Source organism: Notechis scutatus, chromosome 2, assembly GCF_049901735.1.
Source record: "Notechis scutatus isolate UNSWTSFEM ecotype Mainland chromosome 2, rNotScu1.2, whole genome shotgun sequence".
NCBI classification, from domain to species: Eukaryota; Metazoa; Chordata; class Lepidosauria; order Squamata; family Elapidae; genus Notechis; species Notechis scutatus.
Window position 1 is genome coordinate 204498044 of NC_142010.1, and position 12166 is coordinate 204510209.

At 36.2% G+C, this 12166-nt stretch overlaps 1 protein-coding gene across 4 annotated transcripts in view; it reads right to left on the reverse strand.

The window, feature by feature from the left end:
* LOC113416814 (TLE family member 1, transcriptional corepressor) overlaps positions 1-12166 on the reverse strand; it is an 82487-nt gene that overhangs the window by 37476 nt on the left and 32845 nt on the right. For 2 of the 4 annotated variants that reach the window (XM_026674897.2, XM_026674887.2), the window contains exons 7-9: positions 10153-10227; positions 8718-8922; positions 7934-7950 (exon numbers count right to left, since the gene is read on the reverse strand). In XM_026674897.2, coding sequence (XP_026530682.1) covers positions 7934-7950; positions 8718-8922; positions 10153-10227 — 297 coding nt within the window. The remainder of the gene's footprint in view (positions 1-7933; positions 7951-8717; positions 8923-10152; positions 10228-12166) is intronic. The other 2 variants (XM_026674912.2, XM_026674904.2) reach the window with 1 other exon arrangement.

Below are 12166 nucleotides of genomic sequence, written 5' to 3' on the forward strand. Positions count from 1 at the left end.
TTTTTAAGAGCTTTGAAATTTCAAGGGTCCATGAGATAGACTACTATAATTTAAGCAGATGAAATTAGGAAAATAAGTTTGATCATATAGAATTACTGCGAAAGGGGAAGAAGATAAAATGAAAATTTATTAAAAAAATTATAGATGGTATAAAATAGGTAGGATATCAGACAAAGCTCTGCTCTCTCCCTCTCTTCCTCCCTCTCTCTCTGTGTATTCAATCCAATTGGAAAAAAATCCTGAATTGTTTAATAGGGAAAAATTGAATAATGCAAACCTCTAAGTAGGGATGTGTCTGTGTTCAGAATTAACCAAACACCTTCAAACAGATGTTTACACCTGTGATCAAATAAAGTGACTCTGGTCAAGCCCATATAAAAATTCAGCTGTTCTAGTAGGATTTTTCTGACATTTACTCAGTTGTCTCTTGCAGCAAAAGTCATGGTTTGCAAAGAGCTTACAAAGCATTCAAGGAATTTCACTGTTGGAAGTCAAGAGAAGGGTACAATTTTTTTTTCAAGGCACTGGATATACCAATGGAACACAGTGAAGAGAGTCATCAACAAGTGAAGAAAATATGGCACAACAGTCACATTACCAATAACTGGATGTCCCTCCAAAACTGATGAGAAAACAAGACAAAACTAGTCTGAGAGAGTCCTACAGCAATATTAAATTAGCTGCAAGAAGTTCTGGCAAGATACTGGTTGTGTACTACGTGACAACAATCTCTGGTATTCTTCATATGTGTGTGTTATGGGGTAGGGTAGCAAGACAGAAGCCTTTTGTTACAAAGAAAAACATCCAAGCCCAGCTACATTTGCAGAAACCTACAAGTCTGACAAGAACATGTAGAAAATGCATTATGGTCTAATGTGACCAAAGTGGAACATTTTGGCCATAATTCCAAAAAGTACAGTCAAGGTGGGGAAAATTATGAAATATTAGTCAGTTTTGGTGCAGAACCTTCAAACTTCTACTAAAAAGTTTTAGATTAAGAGAAATTTCACCTTGCAACAGGGCAATGACCCAAAGCATACCTCCAAATCAACAAAAGGATGGCCTCACCAGAAGAAGAGTAACAATAGCATTTACATACCAGTCCATAGTGCATTACAGCAAGGGTCTCCAACCTTGGCAACTTTAAGACCTGCGGACTTCAACTCCCAGAATTCCTCTGCCAGCTTTGCTGGCAGAGGAATTCTGGAAGTTGAAGTCCATAAGTCTTAAAGTTGCCAAGGTTGGAGACCCCTGCTTTACAGCACACTCTGAGCAGTTTACAAATGTTGGCATATTGCCCCCATATGTGCCCTCATTTTACCAATCTTGGAAGGATGTAAGACTAAGTCAACCTTGAGTTGGCTCTGGGCAGAATTAGCCTCAATACAGCATTTTTAACTATAGCTACATCTATTTTAAGTAAGAAGTTTACCATGGATTGCATTTAACATATCCTACAAACCTAATCTGCTTGTCTTAAAAATGGTCACTGCATGTGTAATATCCGTTTGAAGTTGCTTATAAGCTACAGTTGCAATATATTGGCATGAATTTGCACTTGGCACTTTGCTTTAGGTCTACTTATCTGCTGTTCACTATTATGAAAAGACCTTACTGGCCTCATTTCATGCATCTAAGACCCCATCTCCAACAGACACACACTTTATGGTCATTTATCCCCTTCACATTTTAATTCACTGGCAAAACAAATTATTTTCAGGAATAAAGATTTGCAGCTGATTTTTAAAAAAATCCATGGAAAGATCAGGAACCATGAGCAACAATACTGCAAATTTCATTTATTTATTCCCAGTAGTATATCATTGTTTCTGAAATACCACAACGTTCATGTAGGCAGAACTGGTATTCTCATTTATTTATTTGTTTGTTTCTTTATTAAAATTATAGGCACCCATGTCACTTCAAGGTAGCTTATTGCTAGGGTTCTGTGATCTCCAGCCTATTTGTTTATTTATGGATGCAATGGTAGTCATGTTACCCAAATGTATTGGGATAACAGCTTCCTTCACACTTACACAGAGATATGCAATTACTGAAAACTGCTTCTAAGCTCAATTAGTTGCTGAGTTCATATTAAAATCCACAGTTCCGGTCATCTTATTTTGCCCTCAAATGCCTCTTCCTATTAGACCAGGTTCATGATCTAAGAAAAATATTTTTTCCATTCTGCATTATCTATTATGCTCTGACAGTGAGGAATCGAAAGAGAGATCTAAGGGATACACAGGCTCCCATGGGATGACTTAATGCATCAATCTACCACATTCTCGAAGATTACGCAACTTCTTCATTTGTGCAGACTGTCTGCCTTGACTTCATCTATGGGAGTTTTTTCCCCCCTACTTCTGCATCAGAAATTGTGTTTCATGCTACAAAATCATCCACAGAAGTTGTAGACTATATTTCAATTCAATTATTATTTTTTCCCAACTGAAGAGGAAATTATGTGTCAGAACAATCCCATCATTTTTATAACAGCCACATCTACTTTCCTGAGGGACACAGCTCTGATAAGATCTATAAACACTAGTAGATATAAATGCAGTTTTCTCAGTCAAGAAACCGTAACAGCTAATGCCTTGGCATCCTGACAGAAATGGAAAGTCCAAATATAAAGACATAATATTGATAATGTTTTCCAGTATACAATCTATTTCCTGCAGTTGATAGTTTTACAACAAGGCAAGCAAACTTTGAACCATTGATTTCACGCAGTTGCTTAAGATTAACTACATAAACCTTGCCTGTCTTTGTGTCCTCCAGATATGAGAAAATTCTATAATGGAAACTGAAATCATCAAGCTGTGTGAAACTGATTCATATCAATGTGTTATGACTTCTGTGATGAAGCAATAAATTTAAAAGCACATTTAAAAATGAGAAAGATTGTTTTTGAAAGGGGGGGAGGGAAATCCACTTGGAAATAAATACAGATAGTCCTCAACTTATGACCACAATTGAGCCCAAAAGTTAAGTTATTAAGTGAGAAACTTGTTAAGTGAGTTTTGCCCTCTCTTACAATTTTTCTTGCCACATTTGCTAAGTAAATATGGCTTCCCCATTGATTTTGCTAGTCGGAAGTCACAAGAGAGGATTATATGACTCTGGGCACTGCAACAGTCATAAATATGAGTCAATGCATCCAAATGTAAATCACATGATCATGGTGATGCTGCAATGGCCATAAGTGTGAAAAATGGTCGTAAGTTACTATTTTCAGTGCCGTTCTAACTTTGAACAGTCATTAAATGAATTGTTGTAAGTGGAGGACTATCTGCATTACAGAAGACATCTACATCCTGTTGAGCCTCTGACACTTGCCCTGTCATATGTGAGATGGGTTGGCTGTTTAAATTTAATAAATAAGTAAATGTGGAATAATGGCAATCATTCCTGAAGGAAGGCAGATTCCAATCCATTCATTACATGTTGTTTTTAAATCAAATGATATTTCACAGAAAAATTTACTACTTGGTTTTGCATTGATACCACACTCCCATGATAACCTACTAATGTCCTCTTCGCACGTCTGATCCAATTTTCTTCCATCTTAGCTGCACTACAGTTCAACTTGCAAAATTTCTGATGCTAGTGTTCTTTGCAGCTTGAGGACAGTCAGGTTTCTCTGTAGACATTTTTGTCTCGACTGACTTTTCAATGTCTGAACTCATAGTATCTCATACTAGAATCCTTCATAAGAGTACTACTAATAGCCAGCTTGATTTTAATTGTTCTACAGTTTTAAAATTATTATAACATGGCTAGTACTATTAATGTTGGTAGTTTATAACATATTTATCCAAAAGGAAAATGACTGGGAAGAAAAATATGACATGCCAGACAAGATAACACAAAACCAATAAAATACCTTAATGCAGTACCTATCTTCATTACCTTATTAATTTAAATTGTTACCTCCACCTAAATTCAATCCTTCTGATTCCTTCATACTTCAATGAATATATTCATGTGACCCTTTATATATGTGCATGTTTGTGGTTATATATCTATAAATATCACACATTAACTGAATTAATACCTATTTACATTAATTGTCTATTAATAAGGAAACTACTTTATGAAAGTCAAGGTTACATGTATTAGCCACCTTCACATATACACAATATATGCAAATATTGCTATCCTGCTTTTCAGCAAAAGAGAAGGAGGAGGCGAGGAAAAAGTAGTGGAAGAAGAAGTGGAGGAGGAAGATAAAGAAGATGATTAAGGATGGGGATAAGGGAAGAAGAAGAAATAATTAGACAGAAAAAGGGAGAGAAGCACCAGGTAAGGGAAAAATTCCCTTGATTCAAGCTTCAAACTTGGTAACTCCATGGATTCACATATAATTAGATGCTAAAAACAAGTTGAAATTAAATCCAGAGAAGATAGGTGTGGCCAGGCAATTACATCTAGTGTTTCCAGCTATTCTCCCTAGATTGCCCTAGATACTACTGTCTTGGCTACTCTTCATGGAGCTACCGTTAAAAAGACTCTAATAGTTGCAACTGATGAAAATGTTAATAGCTAGTCTGCTGATCTATGCAAGAAACAGGGATCATATGGTTCCTGTACTGGTTGTCAGCAGCATACTATTTATAGTGTTTAATGGTTTAAGGCCTGATTACCTAATGGACTACCTCTCCCGTTATAAATCTGTCTTGTAGATTAAATCAATGGGAGCAGCCACCAGGTGGTCCTGCTATTAAAATTTCATCTTTCTGGAAGGCTTTCTGCTCTGTTTTTTCTCAGGTTATGGAATGCATTCTCTTGGAGTTAAATTATCAGTCTTTAAGAAAGGACTAAAGAAGCACCTCCAACAAATTTGACTGATGAAAAGGTCATATACTTTATAAATTGGAAATATTTTTTCCTGTAATATATTTAAAATTGCTGTAATAACTTAGAATTATTTGAATAGTTAGCTATTTAGTTATAAAGTCATGATCTTCAAAAGCAACAAAGAATAAATGGAATATGCAAGTATGGAGAATCACTTAAGATGGTTTGGTAGAGAGGGAACTTATTTTGTGTGGTTTCTTTTTTTTAATTTTACTTCGCTTGGTTTGATTTCAGTGCCAAAAACATCTGGTGTAAGAAGAAACTACTATTCTTATGCATAGCATTAATCTTCACAATTTTTTATGCTAAGGTGGTAGTTAAGGGAAAGGATTGATAGGTGGCTTTTATACAAACTATCCAAGCTATCAAAATAATACAGACGCATTAGGGAATACACAGCTCAAATCTCTTGTTGATATTCTTCACTGCATATAACGTTATCTCTTTATTACAGACCATTTAGTACATTTTGTCCGCATCAGCATTCCCCAAGCTAGTGCTTGCCAGAACGTCCAGCTAGCATGACCAATGGGAAGCTATTGTCCAACACCTTAGAAGAGGATCAGACAGGCTCATTTTGTCACATTTCATACTATAATACTGCCATAGGGAGGGAATATTCCAAATAGACTTTTTAAATCCATTTTGCTCTCAATGTGCTATAATATTGATAAATACTCTAAAAACACCACAAATCTAGTCAAAGTATCTTTTCAATGGATTGTTATTTTCTTTACTAAAAGAAAAGTTGCAGCTTTACAGTTTTATCATTTTTTTTTCTTAACAAACCCACTTTTATATACAAGGAAAGTATATATGAGAATATGAAAAAGGGAGTTATTCCTTGGCAGCCATCCCTTACTATTCTAATTTTATATATCTGCACCTATCTTCTGCTGCAATCTGGTTACAGATAACTTTTTAGGGGCCTCCAAGGCACTTTTGACTCCTGATAGCTGGCTGGATAAATTCACAGAGGTTTCGCACAGTTTTCTTAGCAAGATTTCAGAAGTGTTTTGCCACTGCTTCTTTCTTAGAGCTGAATGAGTGAGTGACTGGCCCAAGCTCACCCAGATGGATCAGGACTAGAACTGGTTTCTAGCCTAGTGGCTTAACCACTATACCAAACTGACTCCTGCTAACATGATAGAAAATGTTAAAACAGTTAAGATTAAAATATGATGGAAGGAAACCAAATATAGGCAGTCCTTTGATTGGTCACTTAGCAACCATATAAAATTACAATGGATCCCCTCCCCTCAAAAGGGACTTATGACCCAAATTTGAAGTTATGACAGCCGCCTCCCCCTCACAATCACATGACCACATTTTGGGCACTCAGCAATTGGTCACATCTGCTTAATGACTATCACAATCTATGACTGTAGGGTAGTTGGTGCATTGATGCTACCTAATTTGGTAATGAAATGTCTGCAAGAAAACTACCTAGCTCAGAGACCACTGAGGACCCCACAGTTCGACCCTGAGCTACAAATGTTCTTTTCTAATGAACTATAATTGCAGGCTCAGTCATGGTCATAAATTGAGGACTACCTGTACTGGTGGTCCTCCAGTTACAACCGTTCGTTCAGCGACCATTCAAATTTACAACTTCACTGTAATACAAGAGGGTGCAAAAAAAGAGGGAATTCAGTAGAATTCATCACCTTCACTTCTCTTGCAGGAACAAACTCAGAATCCAAACTAGTAGAACCTCCAGTCACGACAGTAATCCATTCCAGGACTTTGGTCGCAACCCGATTTGGTCATGACCAGACGCAAGACTGACTGTGCATACGCACACACACACACACACACACACAAAAGGCATGGCAGGGAAAATTGCCACGGCTGTGTTTGATTGCCACCCGAGGATGTGTTCGTGACCAGAGTCAAACATTTTGTGGATTTTTTGGTCGGCACCTAATTTGGTTGTGGTCAGAAGCATTCGTGACCCAAGGTTCCACTGCATATGATTGGACCGAGAAGCCCTCCTACCCATGCAGGACAAATAGGCAGAATCCATTTTTGCCCACCTCATCTGTTACCTCTTTAAGGGAACATACACAATATTTACTAATATTTACAGGTATCTTATTTTTCTTCTTATATCTTTTGTTTTAATTTTAATTTGTAAACTGCCTAGTCACCATGGAATCAAAGGGGCCTTGAAGACAATGATGGAGAAAAACCTCATTGAGCAGCTTTAATAGGAAGTATACTCATAAAACCTTTGATTCACTTTTTAAAATTCCACACTTAAAACTCTGAAAAAGTATGTGAAGACAGAGGAGCACATTAATTTCTCTCTCAAAAGACCTCTTTCAAAACCAGAGTAAAAGCTCTGAGAAATCCCTTTGAAAAGGATACAAGGAAATCACAATTTAAAAACTGTATAATTTGTTACTCAATATAATTGCCCAGAGGGTATAACTATCACATGTATGTTATTTATGGAAGGTCAATTTTTTTTAAAAAAAGAGCATGACTCCTTGAATAGTATTGTTCTATGATGCTAAGGAATTTTATAGGACATGTGAGTAATGTATATTATTGTTTTTTAAATATATTTTAAAACAGTAGGACTCTTTTCAAAAGGATATTACAAAGCATAGATAACAAATAGATAATTAACATTTAATTAATGACAAATTTTGAATTAACATAGGTAGCTCTGATTAGATGTGTAATGTCTGATCACACACTTGAAGAGTCAGGTTTGTGAAGATAAAATTATCAAAACGTTCTCATTCCTGGTGACTGCCATATAATAGCTGATACTGTTTTCCAAGCACATATTAGTTAAGGAATTAGCAAAGCTGTGTCCTGAAACCAGATTAGTTTGCAGGGATTTTATCCCCATAGCCACAAAGGCTATTAAAAATAAATAGTATTTTTTAATTCTCCCAACAGAGCACTATGGTAGAAGAAATAGAAGAAACTGTGACCATTATCTAAACTAAGAGAGAGAAGCAGAAAGTAAGTCTACAGGGAAGAAAAGGTGAATATCTAGGCTATCAACTACTGTAATTATGAAAATGTTAACATTAGCAGGAATATTGGTACTTACTGTGCCTGGATCTCTGTCTGTTCCCGTAGTAACCAAGAAATGCACAGACATGCCCGTTCAGACACAGAGGCAAGAACAGAAATAAAAAGGGGGAAGAAATTAGAACACAAGCCGCAAACAGTTTTAAAATGGCTTTTATTTATATAAGTCATTGCACATTCCTAATACAGTGATTTCCTGAAAATTACATTTTGTAAACATGATTTACAGTTTAACCATACACAAGGCCTAGTTCTTTTTCCATGACAGAATAAATTAATTTTTATTCTTCAAAAATTATTCAAGTGCAATTTTCCCAATATTTAAAGGTGTCCTAAACAAAACTATAAAAAAGGAGCAATGCTTAAAACCTTTCATTTCAACTCATTCAACTCAGGGTTTTTTTATTCTTCATTTGCCCACCCTTTCACCTCTTGCCCCCTTTCAGTTAAAGATTTCTTTCTTTAATTAAAAAAAACAAAAATATTGCCCACTTATTCTCGTGTAATGATCATCCACAATATTGTGCTGGCCACTGAGGTTACAACTAAGCATCATCTGTAGGGATGTTAAAAGGCCCTGCATTTCATCAAAGCAGGAGTGAACTCCAGGTTCAAAAACTAAGTACCTCAAGCTAAATTTTGTTTCAGTGACATAAATGCAGGACATTTAATGTTTGGCTTTATAATTGTTCTTGGTTTTCATTCTAAATAACTCCTTAGAATTCTTTAGAGATGCCCACAATTTTCAGCAACGTGCGAACATTTATTTGAAACGTCCTAATCAGGCTTTCCATGCCTCTCACCTCTGTGGTGGTCTGTATCGTGGTGCTTCTTGTCATCTTTTATTGCCAAGTGAGACTGCCCACCCAGCGCGCTTGAGAGGGCAAGAAGGCCAGCACTGCTTCCAAGTGGAGGGATTCCAGGAGGCTGAAGTCCTGATGGGTGTGGAGTAAGAGGCACTGGAGGTCCATGGCCGTGAGAGAGATGCTGAGCCTGCAACTGTTGTTGCTGTTATTTATTGTGGTATTTCCAGATAGAAGCAGCAGGCAATTGGAAGGAAGGGAGGAAGGAAAGAAAAGGAGGACTGGTTAGCTAGTGAACATAACACCATTTCTTGTCTCAGTATCTACCTTATTTCAACCTGGTCTAGATAACCACCCTGTGCTAAGTTTCACAACTGTAAGAATACTGCCTTGGATATTGACTCTCTTTTGCACTACAGAACTAAGCTATGCAACTTAATCTGCAGCCCAACTAACAGATTTGTGTAGTCTAGACTCTGGAAGACAGCTGGCACCTTTCAAATCCATCTCCGTATTAAAAGAATTAGTGCAGACAGAGATATCATTGCTCTCACCTTCCTGTCCCCAAACGCTTGTTTTCACAATTGCTTTGAATAAAGATGAAAACCAACAATTTAAAAGGGCCCTATCTAAAATAAGTCTCTGTTACAGCTTCTGCTAGGAACATTTCCAGTACTGAATCACCAGTTGGAAAAATGACCAAACAAGTGTTCTTTTCACTTCATTCTTGTTGTCGGTGTATGCTTGACATTAAGACTGACAGAATACAGAGTGTTGATCTGATTAGTCTTACCCTTAGGGCACTATATGAGATTTACTTCAACAATTTCAAATCTATGTACCTATCCCCAAATTCAGCAGAAGATCAGATTGATCTTTGCCAGATCACAATATATGCTAGCCTTTTCCAGCCTCAATGTCCTCCAGGTGTGCAGGCTTCATGTCTCAGAATTCCCCAACATCACAGCTGACAATTCTGGGATTCTGGGACTGTAGCTCGTGGTTCTGGAAGGTGCCTTGTTTGGAAGACTAGTACATGTAGTTATTATACATACATAGAGAAAATATACATTTTCCCCTTCCAGTCTACCCCCGTTTGAATGTTAAGACCAGGGATAATATAACCAATTTGACTGAGCTCCAAACAGAAGGCAAGAGATTGACTTAAGCTGCAAGGCTTCAAGTTACTATTTATCTTCTCAGAAATAAGCCTCACTGCGAACAATGACACATACTTCCAGATAAGCATGTATTACAACCTTCCCCAACTTAGCACTCTCTCCAGATAGACTGGGATTCTAGAATTCCCAATATGATTAATGCCAGGTTGGAGAGGTTTAGTGCATAGAATTGCAGCCCACACCTTGTATATCTTAGCAGCCAGAAGTTCTACTTAGCCCTTTCTAATTTTGAAAGAATTATTCAAAGTGCTTACATTTGTAAGCATGGGTCTCTGCATTATGACTTCAGCCAAGCTGCAACTCTCAAGAGCTGATAGCATTACCAGGTCCTGTGTTTGACACATGGTACAATCACATCAATTACATTTATCGCCTCTACAGTGTAGTACTTAACTTTTTAAAAAAAAGAAAAGAAAAAGATAATCATTACCACTGTGCTTATATAGACAACATAACATTTAACAGAATATTAGAGGCACTTAATGGAAAGTATGTGTTTCATTTGTGTGTATCTTAGATCAAGAATTTTAAGCAAAACACTTGCTTTTTTGAGTTATTTAATATTGTATTCAATTAAATTTTGTGCGGTGACCAGAGAAGACACATTTAAAAATTTTCTCGACCATGTTTATTAGAAAACTTTTTGGGTATTTAACCATTTTAGCAGTGTTCCGTCACCATAAAATGGACCCAATCCATGCAGTCATTGTGAAAACATGTATTACAAAACACTTTCATATTATAAAATATGAATATAAAGTTATATTTAATATAAAGTATATATTTTTACCAATATTTCTACAATGTCTAAATGTACTCTATGCATTCTAGCAAAGGACATCTGATATATAGTTTCTTTTTCTACTTTTTATATCAGGTATTGTCTTGCTACTGCTTCTCTGGTACTTTTCTTAATTTTAATTAACAAAAAGTAACAAGCTGTACAAAGCCAAACAAAGCATAGCACAATTTATGCTCTTTTCACAACAGAAGCATCTCTTCCAGTTTAGGTGTGATATATTTTTGTAAATAATTTGGCATCTAGCAAATAAACCCAGGGATTTTATTTTTCCGTAATTAAACAAAGATTTTAAAATAATTACAACTGTGATAATTACAATTCTGCCATGCCATCTTGAATTCAAGATCTAAAGCTCTCAAACATTGTTTTATACAGCTGTTTATATATAGGCTTCTTCCAAGGAACATGTCCAAAAATGTGGGGGGGGAGGGTTTAAAGAGTGATTTTATTTAAAAATGTACAATCAAAAAGATAAAAATGAATGCAAACTAAGAAAAAAGAAGAGTGCAGAAAAGAATAAATTTAGTAACTTACCACCTTCTCTTAACAAAGGTGGGTTAAAAAATTTTTTTTAAAGAAATCCCTCATTTTCTCATTACTTATCTCTTATCAATATATATATATCCTAAAAGCCTCCCTACTCATTCCTTATAAACAAAAGTCATTTAAGGATTATCAGAGGTGAATACACACACATATACCTTGATCAAATAAACCAACTTCATACCCCTTTACTTTTAACAATCCTAATTGTCAAGTTTCTTTCTTCTTACTGTCCCACAAGGGAAGGGTTTGCTTTTTAAAACCCTTCACATAATGCCCTAGAACAGGGATGTCAAACTCGTGTGGGCCAGATGAGTCACATGCTGGCTCTGCCCCCACCCAATTTAGCAAAGAGGGGAATAGTCCTGATACATCATGTGACACCACTGTGATGCCCCAAATCTGACACTCCTGCCCTAGAACTTGATTTCTTTTTCTTTATTTGGCTTTTGTCACAAAATTCTTCACAATTGAACAAGTCTCTCTTATAAATCCAGTGTAGGAAAGTTAGTGAGGTCAATATTTTGGTTTATTTTGTCTATATTCGTTTTAATTTATTAAGACATCCACCAGTTTCATTTGTACATCCAGCGTAGAAACAGTGGGGCCACCATTCTATACAAGATACTTACAGATTTTAAGTTTAAGATACAGATTTTCTGGTTATGGAGAGAAAGAATTTAAAAAAAGAAGCAAAGTGTCTGGGATTACCCAGGAGCCACCTTTTTTCTCTCTTTTATGATGCCTCAGTGTAGACTTATAGTAAATAGATACAAGTGTCGGGGCAAGGGTATCTAGCATTTAAGGTGGACCCTTAAAACCTTGTGTAATAGACCTCTTTCATGTACATGCTACTTATTTGAAATATTCTGCATGGAAATGAGAACTCAGATATTTCCATTATGATTACTTTCATGTCACTT